Source organism: Macaca mulatta, chromosome 3 (genome assembly GCF_049350105.2).
Source record: "Macaca mulatta isolate MMU2019108-1 chromosome 3, T2T-MMU8v2.0, whole genome shotgun sequence".
NCBI classification, from domain to species: domain Eukaryota; kingdom Metazoa; phylum Chordata; class Mammalia; order Primates; family Cercopithecidae; genus Macaca; species Macaca mulatta.
In genome coordinates this window covers 127070873-127085915 of record NC_133408.1, presented here as the reverse complement: position 1 = coordinate 127085915, position 15043 = coordinate 127070873, and the positions used below count along the sequence as shown (strand labels likewise).

Here is a 15043-nt window from a genome sequence, read left to right as displayed (position 1 = left end):
GTTAATTTGGACAGTGTTAAAACTTTGAGATTTTTTTGGCTGTTAAGATAAATTTGGTAAAATGTAATATAGTTGGTTCCCTTATTGATGATTCCCAGATTTTTTTTAGTGTTCCTAATTGTGTTATTCTTTTGTGATTATTGTTTTACATCTAATTTGAATAACTTTTCCTTCATTAGAATGTGAAAGATGTTGCAGAAGTGTTCCAGAAGTGGCTGAAGATAGAAGGAAAGAAGTGCCACTGCCTATCAGAAAAAACAAAACAAAACAAAACAAAACATGGGAAATACAACCACCAAATTCCGTAAAGCACTCATCAATGGTGATGAAAACCTGGCCTGCCAAATATATGAAAACAATCCTCAGCTAAAAGAATCTCTTGATCCAAATACATCTTATGGGGAGCCCTACCAGCACAATACTCCATTACATTATGCTGCTAGACATGGAATGAATAAAATTTTAGGGTAAGTATTACTATAAACTAATTGGTATTAGGGTATTACCGTAAATTAATTGGTAACAAAGTGGTGAAAGAAAAAAGAACTATGATTTTTGAAAATACAGACATACACAGACACAATATATATACAAACACGTGCATGTAATATGGTCTTGTAGTGAATTAAACTTTCTAAAACCAAATATACCTAAATATTTGATATGATTTTCTTTATTATGATTTAGTAAAATTTTCTTTATTATATCTGAATTAGTCCAAAGCTTTTAATAGTGAGGTAGGTTCATGTGTTCTTGTTAGTATAAATATACTTTGATCCTCAATGTTTCATAGTATGAATTCTTGGTAATAATGTATTTAATTTATAACATTTCAATTCTAGAACAGTACTTGTCAGCTGTCAAAGAAATGCAGAGAATGGTGCCAAAGGCAAAGTTCTAAACTCTGATTAGCTATTTTTAGTTAAAAAAATGGGTGCGTTTGCCTTTTCTAGTCATGATCAGTTTGAATTTCCTTTCTTTTAATGGGATTCAGTTATTTGAAAAGACGTTTCTAAAATCCAAACATTTTCTTAAAACTGAAAATACTAAGAAACTTTAAAAAATATCTATTCAACAAGAAAGCTTTAGTGACATAGCAAATCTGTTTATATGAAGATTCTTACCTGATCACATGGGAATTACATTTGATATTTACTAGCTTATAAAAGAAAAGGAATAAAGAATAGAACAGTAATTACAAAGCAAGGTTAATTTTTTTAGAAGTAGATTATGCAGGTATAGAAGTCTGATGCTAGAAGGGAACGGAAAAAAATGCTTATTTTCTTATGGAGTGAAATATAATTCTAGAACTAGTATTCAAAGCTTTTTTGAACTTGATAAAAAAAAAAAACTTAATATTCAGCCTTTTTCGTATTTCTTCCATGTACAAATTCTTGTTCCAATTAAGCTGCTTTTTTTGCTATCTCCAAAACATGCCATGAGGTTTCTGTCTGCCATGTTCATACTGCTCTCTTGGCCAGGAGTATCCCCCTCTTTCTCACTCCTCTCACTTTTTCCTTTCTTACCTATTTTTTTTTTTTAATAGAAACAGGGTCTTGCTCTATATATCACTCAGGCTGGAGTGTAGTGGTGTGATCATAATTTGCTGTAACCTCAAACTTTTAGACTCAAGCTATCCTCCTACCTCAGCTTCCCAGGTAGCTAGGACTACAGGCATGGGCCACCATAGCCAGCTAATATTTTGTGTATTTTTTGTAGATCTGGGATCTTGCTGTGTTGCCCAGTCTAGTCTTGTACTCCTAGCCTCAAGCCGTCCTCTCACTTGGCCTCCCAAAGGGTCTTTTTTATCTAAATTTTGCTCTTCAAGATCTTATGTGTGCCTCATCTATATACTTAGGTTGTCATAACCCATAGGAACCTCTGTCTTTTTTAAAAAACTTTTATGGCTCTTTATCATTTGTTTGTCTGCCTCACATATTTGCTGTACATTACCTATTATGTTTTACAATTTTGTATAGCTTCTCTCTGCCTACCTATATTAACAACTTCTTTTAAGGTATCTTCTTTGTACTTCTAGCATCTAGCATAGTATTTTACACAGAGTAAGTAGAAGTTCTATAAAATCATTACACAAAGAAATATTTTTATTAGGATTTATGAATGAGAAAAATTTCATAAATAATTTAGATCATCCAGGCCTATGACTTTATTAGGTTTATCTTGATTTTTATAGGTATTTCTTTTCTCGTTTTTTTGCTTTTATCTTTCATTTTTATTTCTCTAAAAATAGATACTTAGAAGCCACCTCCAGCTTAGCTTGTTTAAAATTTTATATTTTCCCTCCCAAAACTGGGCCTTCCCCCGTTAATGACACCAGCATATTATGCTGATGTAATAATGGCAAATGTTTATTGAGGGCTTACTGTTTAATGGAGCTATTAACAGTGCTGTACATGCATTATCTGAATCCTCATTACAATTTTATGAGGTAGTTTATTGTCTGTACTTTGTAGGTGAGAAAACTGAAGCACAGTAAGGTCTCACAACTTGTAACTGGCAAAGCTTGTTGCCCAGGTAGACGACTGTAAGCTTTGGGCTCTTAACCACTGTACTGACAGCCTCTTATTTCTATAGTCATATCAGCTATGTGTCAGGGCTGCCCGTCACTCATTAGCAAAGCAAATTACTTAGTCACTCTGGACTGCAGTTTTCTTATCCGTATAATGGATACTTACCTCACAGAACTTGCAGGACAATTAAGCAGTTAGTGTGTTATATGTCTGTTATGCTGCCTAACATACAATATACACTTGCTAATGTTTATTACTTCTCACCGCTATAATCCTTACTATCTTTAAATCATCCTTGATTTACTCTTCTCCTTTACTACCATGCTACTGAGTTCACTAAGTCTCACTCTTGGATTTACTTCTTTCCATTCCTTTTACCCTAAACTTAGTTCACTCTTAATCATGCCCTGCTCCTAATACTTAAAAGTATCTGGCCTCTAAATGGTATTTTTTACAAGTCTTTTCCTCTTATAGTCTAATGTCCAGATTAATTTTACTAAAGCGTATGCTTTCAGTGTTCTTTTTGTCTTGAGAAAGTTATAATACCTTGTTTTCTACATTATATTCTATTTGGCTTTCAAAACTCTCTTTACTTCTGCTTTCATTCTACTCAGTAAGCCTGTTCTCTTGTTACTTTCTAACATGATCTTGCCATTCAAACTGGTTGATTGACTTCCCCCTTGCTTTTCCCCTTTTTAAGAATGCTACCCACTTAGCTTCATTCCAGTTGTTTCTGGATTCTCAAGTGGCTTCTCTCTTCTCTAATTACCTGTCCTTTAAGTCCTCACTCAGTTTCTGCCGTATTTGTGAATTCATCCCCAACTACTCTGACCTGCAGTATTTCTGTTCTCTGAAATTCCTATAATTTACATTTAAAATCATATTATTATTATTATTACTAAACTCATCTCTGCTAGAATGTAAATGTTATAAATACAGTGCTAGATACCTAGTTTGTTCTCAATAGATTGTGGATTACTAATCTATTAAGGCTTTTTAACATGACCTTTTTGTATTGTTTTATTTAAGTTGAACATTTTAAGTGAAATTATAAAACTTGATATATTACAAAACTCCTAATATTGGATACTTCAGTAATATTTAATATCAAATATTATATATGATTGATTAAAACATTTATAATACCAATATAAAATGTATTTAAATATTGTTATTACTAAGGTAATGTGTGTATTTTAACATAAACCAAATAGTAAAATACTTTTTAACCCTTTATAGTAGAGTTTACAAATATACTTTATGTAAGTGGAAAACATTATATAAGAAAGTCATTTAGTACAGTGATTCTTAAAATATGTTCTGAGGACTCCTGGATCCTGAGATTCTTTCAAAGAGTACATGAAGTCAAAACTATTTTTATAATTATACCAAGATACTATTTGCCTTTTTAAGTGTGTTGGCATTTGTAGTGGTAGTGCAAAGAATAGAGTATAAAAATGCTGGCACCTTTAAGGTAAATGAAGGTAGTTGCACCAAACTGTATTAGTAATCATTGTATTCATCACTGTTAGGCACTTGCAGTTTAAAAAAAAAAAAAGGCAGTTTCCCCTAAAAAAATCTTCAATGAAAACAGTCAAATTAATTTTAATTAATCTCCATCCTTAAGTAACACATCTTTTTAATATTCTGTGACAACTTCAAAGTATACATAAAACACTTCTGCTACATACCAAAATACGACAATGACTCTGAGGAAACGCACCTGTGCTGTTGTTTGAATTGTGAGTTAACTGCGTACTTTTTTAATGGAACACCATTTTACAACTAGCAACAGCAAGAAAACAATGGTTGTTCAGACTTGGGTACTTAGCTAACATTTTCTTGAAAATGAATTGAGTCTGTCAATTCAGGGACAACTACTGCCCGTTATTTGTTGCTAATGATAAAATTTGAGCTTTCAAGTGATTATTAAAATCCAGGAAAACTTGTATTCACTACCTTCAGCTCAACAACTTCTCCACACAGACTTTTCTGATAAAATTGACGATTATAGCTTTTTATATTATTTAATGAAATGTGACATCTGGAAGATCTGCATAACCCAGTGAATCAATATTTTTGAGAAGATCAGTGTATGATTTTTTTAAATTATGTATGGTTGAAAAATACATTCAAAATGTAAGATAGACCAATGGACTTTAATGTAACAGTACAAAAAAGACATTGATATCATTTCAGATACTACATTGCAACTAATCTTTGAGAAATTACTGATGTTGAATTTTTGATACAGTATCAAATATGAATATTCACTATTATCTGAGACAGATATTTAAAAACATTTCTCCCTTTCCTAACTATATAAAGGCTGGATTTTCTTTATATAGTTAAACCAAAACAATACGTTACAACAGATGGAATCCTGTGGTAATCCAGCTGTCTTCCATTAGACTAGACATTAAAAGAGATTTGTAAATATGTAAAACAATGCCACTCTTTTCACTTAATTTTTAAAAATATAGTTATTTTTATTTTAAAATGTTGTGTTAATGTATAATGGGTTTATTTTTTAAATTAATGTATAACCCATACAAACAAAAACTCTTAGGAACCTACAGTAATTTTTTTTTTTTTTTTCTGAGACAGGGTCTTGCTCTGTTACCCAGGCTGGAGTGCAGTGACACAATCACAGCTCACTGCAGCCCCGACCTCAGGCTCAAGCAATTTTCCTGCCTCAGCCTCCCAAGTAGCTGGGACTACAGGCGTGTGCCACTATGTCTGGCCAATTTTTTTTTTTTTTTTTTTTTGTAGAGATGGAATTTTGCCATGTTGGCAGGCAGATCTTGAACTCCTGAGCTCGAGTAGTCCGCCCTTCCTCGGCTTCCCAAAGTGCTGGGACTACAGGCATGAGCCACCACGCCTGGCCAGTAATTTTTAAAATTGTATAAGGGTCTTGTAACCTAAAATATTTTAAGAACTGCTGATCTGGTTCCTCCAAGCAGAAATATATCTGTCTATCCCTGTCATAAGGTTATCATTTTATTGAATGAGTATTTAAAGACCTACAGGAAATATGATTGTATATTCTCTTTTACTTACCAGTTTGGGTTACTTTTATGATACTTAACTTTATACTTATGTTTTTACAACTTCTACCAAAAGTTTTTGGATATTTTCTTTTTTTTTTTCTGGTTTGAAGAACAATGGCTCATAATTTTTTAATTAAAGCTTTTAACATATTAAGCTAGAAACAGAAATTACCTTATTGTTCTCATTTCCCAAGAATAAACAACCCTAATTCTTTAATCATATATTCTTTGTCTTTGGAAATTTATTTAGATAGTACAGAGAGAATCACAAATCAATTTTTTTCCAGGTTTATTTAGGTATAATTGATACATTTAAGGTATACAATATGATGTTTTGAATATATATGTATACATTGTGAACTGATTACCACAGTCAAGCTACTTAACATATTTATCTCCTCAAATAGTTTTTCTGTGTGGTGAAAATACTTAAATTATACTTTTGTAGCAAATTTCAAGTATATAATATATAATTATTAACTATAGTTACCATGCTGTTTATTAGGTCTCCAGAACTTAATTCATCTTCTAACTGAAAATGTGTACGCTTTGACAAACATCTCCCCATTTTCTTTACCCCTGACCCTGGTTAACCACCATTCTAGCCTCTGTTCCTGAGTTCAACTTTTTAAAATTCTGCATAGAAGTGAGATCTTGCACTCATTTGTGTTTCTGTGTATAATGCATTTCACTTAGCAAAATGTCCTCCAGGTTCATCTATGTCGAAAATGGCAGGATTTCCTTCTTTTTTAAGACTGAATAATATATCATTGTGTATATGCCACATACTCTTTATCCATTCACCCATTTATGGATATTTAGGTTATTTCTGTATCTTATCTATTATAAATAATGCTGTAGTGAACATGGGAGTACTGATACCTCTTCCAAGTTTGTGATTTTATTTCCTTGAATATATACCCAGAAGTAAGATTCCTGGATCATATGGTAGTTCTGTTTTTAATGTTTTGCTCAACTTCCATACTGTTTTCCATATGGTTGTACCAATTTACATTTTCATGAGCAGTGTACCAGGTTTCCCTTCTTTGCACATTTTGCCATCAATTACCTTTTGCCTTTTTGATAATTGCCATGCGAACAGGTATGAGGTAATATTTCACTGTGATTTTGATTTGCATTTCCGTGATTATTAGTGATGTTGAACATTTTTTATATGACTGTTGGTCATTTGTATATCTTGTTTGGAAAATTATTTAGGTCCTTTGCCCATTTTTTAATTGAGTTATTTGTTTTGTGTTATTGCATTTTATGAGTTCTTTACAGTTTTTATTCATTTTTCAGGTGTATGGTTTGCAAATATATTCTCCAGTTCTACAGGTTGCCTTTTCATTTTGCCAGATTATTATTTTAAATAATTAATTGATTTTGTTATAAGAAATTAACTCTTTTATACTTTTACATCATGTCAAATAAGGATAAATAGCATTTACTTATCAGCATTAAGTAAAATAACTTTTATTTAATTATTTTTGTTTTAGATAGGTTAAAATGTTGTGCTAGGCCGGGCGCGGTGGCTCAAGCCTGTAATCCCAGCACTTTGGGAGGCCGAGGCGGGCGGATCACAAGGTCAGGAGATCGAGACCACAGTGAAACCCCGTCTCTACTAAAAATACAAAAAATTAGCTGGGCGCGGTGGCGGGCGCCTGTAGTCCTAGCTACTCAGGAGGCTGAGGCAGGAGAATGGCGTGAACCCAGGAGGCGGAGCTTGCAGTGAGCCGAGATCGCGCCACTGCACTCCAGCCTGGGCAACAGCGTGAGACTCCGTCTCAAAAAAAAAAAAAAAAAATGTTGTGCTATATTTAATCCTACTTTACTATCTCACAAGTTGATGACTATTACTTTCTCATGCTGCCTCATATAATCTGGGATGCCTTTCTGAGACTTCAGTGTAGACTCTAGCTGAGCTTGGCTAGATTCCTTTTTTGTTTTGTTTTGAGACGGAGTCTCACTCTGTCACTCAGGCTGGAGTGCAGTGGCATGATCTTGACTCACTGCAACTTCTGCGTCCTGGGTTCAAGCAGTTCTTCTGCCCCAGCCTCCCGAGTAGCTGGGATTACAGGCGCCTGCCACCACACCTGGCTAATTTTTGTATTTTTAATAGAGATGGAGTTTCACTATGTTGGCCAGGCTGGTCTGGAACTCCTGACCTCAAGTGATCCACTCACCTCAGCCTCCCAAAGTGTTGGGATTACAGGCATGAGCTACTGCATCCAGCCTAGATTCCTAATATATGACATATATATGTAAGCAAAGGTAGATATTCCTAGTCACGGACCTTTTAGCTATAAAGCAAAGCACCCATTTGGAATAAGACCTTGATTTTATTCCTATTTCCTTTAGCTATATGGTATCTGCAATAGCAGGCATCACTTTCTTCCTTTCTTAGGTAGAATAATATGGTAATAGATGCCCCTTTGCATCTCTCTCTCTGAACCCACATGCTGTGTGTTTATATTATATTACATCACAATTACACTGCCTCTTTTGTGGGAAACTAAATCCATACTCGTAGCTACTGCTTAACATATAAAAAAGCCATGGACTTGGAGTTAGTGTGTTCTAATTTGGATATATAATTCATGAGTTGTATCTTCTACAAAACAGCCTCTTTTGCTTATTTGGAAATAAAAGGGGCTTGTCTTTTGGTATAAATAAAATAGAAAATATTTATTAGAGCCTGTCTTTATTAGAGCACATGTTGATATCAAAGTCTGTAGCTTTGAGGATTAGTTAACATAGAGTTTCCAGTTATTGATTTCTACTTTTTGACTGTTTTATATTTTAGGAGCTAAGTTATTTTCAGTAAGTTGAAATACAGGTCTCCTCTCCCCAACTCCCCTTATCTTGCATGCAAACCCCATAAGAGCAGAGACTTTATCTGTTTTCTTTACAATATCCCTAACTTCTAGAATAGTACCTAGCCAATAATGAGTGCTCAGTCAATGTTGCATGAAAGAGGATATTTCAGAGGAACTGAAGGTTTAAGTATATATGTCTGGTGGAATAAAAAGAGTTATTGCAAGAAATTGAGGTTCTGGAAGAATAGACAGTTACTTCAGAGAGAGTTCAGTTGAGTATGAGTGCAAGAGAAAGAGGCCTATAAGATGTGAGAATATGGTATGGGGTCAGATGAGAAGTCATATAGGATGATAGAGCATTAAGAATTATCACAGAAGTAACACAAATCGAGCATTTCTTATTCAAAATGAGTGGGACTAGATTGTTTCAGATTTCAGATTTCTTTGGATTTTGAATATTTGCATTACACTTACCTAGTTGAGCATCCCACATGCAAAAATTTGAAATCTAAACGCTCAAATGAGCATTTTCTTTGAGAGTCACATTGGCACTCAAAACATTTCAGATTTTGAAGTGTTTCAGATTTCTGGATTAGGGATACTCAATCTATAGTAGAAACCCTTTGAGGGAAATCTGTGATTCTGCCACTACTGCCTGTCATTTGGGTTCTGGTCATACTTCCCAATTTACAAAGTGTATTCACATAAACCATTGAAAGAGAAATGGCTTTCAGAGTGGATGGACTCTCTGAAAGAAGAGAATGTGTGTGGAGAAGAACATGGGGGTTAAGAACTGAAACTTACTTCCAGTAATGGGGTAGGAATTAGAGCCATCATCATGGGTAAAAGAGAAGTTGTACTGAAAAAAATTAAGAGGATTATTGAAAAAGTGTGATTATGGAAGCCAAAGTAATAGAAAGGTCAAGAGGTGAATGAAGCAATTGACAATTTAAAGTGTAGAACAAAAATTAAGGACAATGATGAATAATTTAGCTCTTAGGAAATTGCTGGTTACATGAGAGAGTGAAACTTCCATGTAGTGATAAGAATAGGGTCATATTGAAGTGGAGAATGAATGTAGAAGAAATAGAGGTAACAGCTATAAACTGGCTGCTTGAGAATTAACAGTGAAAGAATCTAGAAAAAACACGTGGCTCCTGGATGGGTTATTAGGGTCACATGAAAGGGATGGATTTTTTTCCCCAGGTTAATGTTTTCCCTATCCCACCTTCCTGTTAATTATCTCCTATCCCGGTTCCAGAATTAACTTCATATGCTAGTAGTTAAAAAAAAAAATCCTTAACTACTAACATAGTTACAGAACGGGGTCTAAAACATACATATCAATTTTGTACTCATTATTCTATTTATACATTTATGTAAATTTAAGAAGAGTCTCCTTTGAATTTAAACAGATGAGAGGAATCAATAAAATTATTCAATTTATTAAATAGTTCTAGCATGAAATATTTATGCAGATATCCTACTGTGTCTAATAATTTGAGACTCTTTCTTGAGTAAATATGTATAAAGAAGTTATTTTAATACTTTTACTTCAGAATAATACACTCTGTGTGTTTGGTTTGATTAATGAGCCTGGCAGATTGGCAAGAGAGTGTCTCATTCTCTTCTCTATATGGGGAGGATCTAGAGACATTTAATACTAGAGAGAGTGAGATTGGTCCTTCCATATCAACTGACATCCTCTCAGTTTACCTTAAATTTCTTTGTGATAAGAACCTGAACTCTCCTGAGCTAAATAAGAGAATAATTGATATATTGGAAATGGGGTAAGAAAGGCTAGATAAATGTGATTATGTACAGGGTATTTACAGAATCGGAATTAACTTTAATAATTTCTTTCTTAATTAAATTTTTAAGAAAGTGAAATCTTTTTTTGTCAATCATACCTCGTAGAAGAGGTATTAATCTTGAATACGTTTTAGTGTATGGTTTTAATTTTGGCTATCCACTGTAATTCAATCATAAATACAAGGAAATATGATTGGGAATTTTATTATCAGCAGTTGACATAGGGAAAATATATATTTTAACTATTAAGCAACATTATGGCTGTATAAAAAAATTACCCATATTCTTGCCTCCCCTAAACAAATGTTAGAATTATTCCATCTTCCCTTCTAGTTTTTATCCATATATATTCAGAAGATTGAGAAGGGAAAGGGAATTCTATTCTTATATTTCCACTTAGCTATAACACTCGTGGATAGACTTTAAATAACCATAATTTTCTATTGTATATCAGATTTATGTTTCCCATTTCTATTATTAAACGCTTAAGTGATTTCCAAATTTTTCTGTTCAAAGTAACACTATTGATTTTCTTTGTTTCTATAAATTTTTATTTATTTCCCTTAAGGTAAACTCTCAGGAGCAGTTTTACTCAGTCAAAGGATGTGAAATCATATATTAGTTGTTATGAGCTATTATGTAACTTGCCCAAGGTGACACAGCTAGAAAATGACAGAACTAGGATTAGAACCTAGCAGTCGGGGACCACGTTCTTAACCAATGTGCTGCACTACTGGCTCAAGAGATCCCCAATCCCATGTCACTGATCTGGATCATGAAAGTTTAATATGCATCCAATTCATTTATCAAAATTATGGCATGAATTTGCTGTGTATGAGACACTGTTGGGGATTCAAGAAAGAACAGAATTTATAAGCCCTGCCTTAAAAGCCTATAAACTATTTGGGAGGAGGGAACAGAAAGGTAAGAAAGTATGATAAAATGTAATGGGTTATAGAATTAGGATGCTGTATGAAGACAAAAGAGTGACAGACTGAACGAGGGGAGCCTAGTGTAAAGAGGCTTCTAAGTAGTGTTGGGTTTGCTTAAGTGGCCTGAATCAGTTCCTGGGAAACCAAATTGAGCAAGTATTGGAGTGTACTGCCGGCATCAGAAGACCATAAAGGCTACGTGGAGCTGTAGAGAAAATAAGCATGTAGAGAAAACCTGAGCAAAGTTTACTAAAACTTGGAACCTGGACTAAAAAATTAGCTCTGGAAATTAAATTATGGCTGAATAGACGTTGAGGACTCCAGAGAGACTTACTGCCTATGAGATATGTATTTACATTTGAAGGGAGTGAGGAGTGGATGATCCTCTAGACCACGGAAGTATTCCCTAAGTTGTAAAACTCAGAGACACTAGTCTTATCTTTTCCCTAGGAAAATTTGCTTTTACTCACGGATAGATTCTTCCTCCCAACCACCACCCTGCCCCAGCCCACCCCACCTTCTGGTGTCCAGAGAGGAAGAGGTCTGTTAATACAAGGCTTACTATATAACATCCCAGATTGATATTTTCAGGGTTCCTTGCTGAGTTAATTTCCTATTGCTGCTGTCTCAAAGTGCCACAAATTAGTGGCTTAAAACAATACAATTCTTACAGTTCTGGGGTTCAGAAGACTATAATCATTCTACTGGACTACTCTAGGTGTTGGCAAGGCTGCATTATTTTTGGAGGCTCCAGGGTTGAATCCCTTCCCTTGCCTTTTCTAACTCAACTGTTAATCCTGTGACTCATTTTAGGAGCTAGGCACAACTCTTAGATCTGGGTTTGGCAATAGTAAAGGCAACTCACCTAGACCTGTCTTTGAGATAAACACTCACCGTGGAATTAGATCTTAGTCTTCTAGATCTAACCACAGCTCCCCTCAGAAGGTATTATACTGTGTGCTGTGGTCTGAATGGGGCATTGGAGGGTAATTAGATCATGAGGTTGGAGCCCTAAGGAATGGGAGTAGTGCACAGTGACATGGTGGGAGTAGTTGCCCCTCCCACCATGTGAGAGAACACAATGAGAAGGCCTCTGAGGAACGAGCCCTTACCAGACACTGAATCGCCTGGCACGTTAATATTGGACTTACCAGTGTGCAGAACTGTACTGTGAGAAATAAGTGTTTCTTGTTTATAAGCCATTCAGTTTATGGTATTTTTGTAATAACTCAAGCAGATTAAGACACTGTAAATATAATCCTTATTATTTTAAAGGTTAGCTGATGACCTTGGTGGAGAAAATTTTCTCTAGATTTAGTCTCAGGTTTACGTATTACTTTCTGTCCTTAAATTAGTTGCCACTGATATAGTAGTTGTCACTATTAAATAACTATGTATGCAACAAATAGATCAGAGCAATAAAGGAAGAATTAAAAATTAGTGTGCAATGCTTAATACACCCTTAGGCATCTATATAATTGACATTAATCTGTAAATTATCAGTGTTTTCTTTTCCTGTCCATTCCTCACCCCTTACATTTCTCATCTTCCTTTTTTCTTCCTTTTCCCTTCCTTTCCCTCCCCTTTAATTAGCAAGTAGTATAAAGATATTTACGTTTATTTTTCTTAGTATTGTTGTTCTAGAATAGAGTTTTTTAAAACTAAGAATTAATCATTCAAGCTGTTGTAAACCAGGCCTTCAGTATAAATTGGATTATTAGCTTAGAAGTAGAGTTTATCTTTTAAATGTGTTATCTTCAATGTATTTCAAGGTAGAAAATAAGTGATTTTCATCCTTTATTTTTCCCTTCCTCTCCATTTTAGGACTTTTCTTGGTAGAGATGGAAATCCAAATAAACGGAATGTGCACAATGAAACATCTATGCATTTGTTGTGTATGGGACCTCAAATTATGATATCTGAAGGAGCCCTTCATCCTCGCTTGGCACGCCCCACAGAAGATGATTTCAGAAGAGCAGATTGTCTGCAGATGATCTTAAAATGGAAAGGAGCAAAACTTGACCAGGGTGAATATGAGAGAGCAGCTATTGATGCTGTTGATAACAAAAAAAACACACCCTTGCACTATGCTGCTGCCTCAGGGATGAAAGCCTGTGTAGAGGTAAACCTTTTCTTTTCTTTTTTTTTTAAATATTCTGCATTGTAAAATGTGTATCCAGGTAATATGTAATTGTCAGTATTTTTTTTTTTTTATTATCTTAGTAATTTGGTCTTTTTTTTTCTCTTTTGTCTTCTAAAAGACTCTTAAATAAAGGGCCTCTTTTTTTTTTTTTTTTTGAGTTGGAGTCTTGCTGTTTTGCCAGGCTGGAGTGCAGTGGAGTGATCTTGGCTCACTGTAACCTCTGCCTCCCGGTTCAAGAGCTTCTCCTGCCTCAGCCTCCCCAGTAGCTGGGACTACAGGCACGCACCACCACGCCCAGCTAATTTTTGGATTTTTACTAGAGACGGGGTTTCATCATGTTGGCCAGGATGGTCTCAATCTCTTGACCTTGTGATCCGCCCACCTCAGCCTCCCAAAGTGCTGAGTTTACAGGTGGGAGTTACTGCGCCCGGCCAAGGGCCTCTTTTAAATAAAGTTATTTCGTTGTTTTAGTGAGGGAGAAAGCCCCACAGGTGAACAATCACCTTTGTAATGAAGTGGAGTCAAGAGCAATTAAAAATTTGTTAATATCTCTTAAGATATTGGTCATCAATTAAGCACTATCATATTGAGAGTCATAGTTATAGTAGAAATATATTCTGCTTTTTTGCAGATTTTTTTGGTCACCAATTTATAAAATTTATACATGTTGAGTATAGCAAATTTTTGGCAAGTGAGACCTATAGTTTATGTAGAATTGAAGAGCTCACTAAGCAACGGATAAATATTAACGAATACATTTATTGGAGTCTTTTTAAAATCACTTGGAATTTTAAAACATGTATTTTTCTGTTTAATTTGCGTTAAAGTGCTCCTGAATACATACTATATTATGTTGTAATTTTTCCATATATATTTCATTTATAAATATATAACATTATATATACAAAATATTTAACAACAAATTAGATAAAATCGCGCATATGAGATCTTAACTAAGTTAAGAAATCATTATATAGTATCGTCACTACCATACATAAAACAGAATAGGTTTTTCTCAGCTACCAACATTCATATCCATCCTTACATATCTCATAGAAGTTCTTTTGCATAGATGTGTGTAAGTATGTGTGAGAAGCGTATTAGACTGGATTACAGAGTATCTTTATTACTAAAAGTATATACCTTTATTGGAAAAGCAATTATCATAATCAGATTAAAATATACCTGAAAATTTCTTGTTTCCTTAATGTTGTTCATGTATACTTTAGACTTCTAAGTAGATCAGTATGCCAAAAATATGAATATTCATTTTCTTATATTAGAAGATTACCATCACATATTATTTTTCAGGATATCTGAAGTGTCAGTTCTTGCATTTCTAATATGCTTGTGATCTTATCTTTTGTTTACTGCTAATGTTTGTGATACTTGTTAATCTTTTAGAGTCTTAGTCATTTCATTGAGTTTGTATAACCTTTACCCATTAGTTAGTGATGGTCATTAACTTGAAACTATTTTTCAAGCAATGCTTTTTTTTTGTTTGTTTTAAGAGACAGGGTCTCTCTATGTTGTCCAGGCTGGTCTCAAACTCCTGGGGTTCAGCGATCTCCCTGCCTCATCTTTTGGAGTAGCTAGAACTACAGGCACCCACATGCCACCAAACCTGGCCATGATGTTTTCTAACATTGATTCACTGTGGTGGAGGAATCTCCTAGGATTTGGAGGGTAGGGGACTAATAGCAGAATCCCTAAGGCTTTTTACACAAGCTTCTCTGTACATTGTCCTATGTTTACC

The 15043-nt window shown here is 34.4% G+C and overlaps 1 protein-coding gene across 13 annotated transcripts in view; it reads left to right on the top strand.

Annotated features, from left to right (window-relative positions):
• ANKIB1 (ankyrin repeat and IBR domain containing 1) overlaps window positions 1-15043 on the top strand; it is a 155963-nt gene that overhangs the window by 57813 nt on the left and 83107 nt on the right. For 11 of the 13 annotated variants that reach the window (XM_028844888.2, XM_028844887.2, XM_077994892.1 and 8 more), the window contains 2 exon segments: window positions 180-467; window positions 12969-13266. In XM_028844888.2, the coding sequence (XP_028700721.1) occupies window positions 280-467; window positions 12969-13266 (486 nt within the window). In that variant the 5' untranslated portion in view covers window positions 180-279. 13 annotated transcript variants of the gene reach the window in all.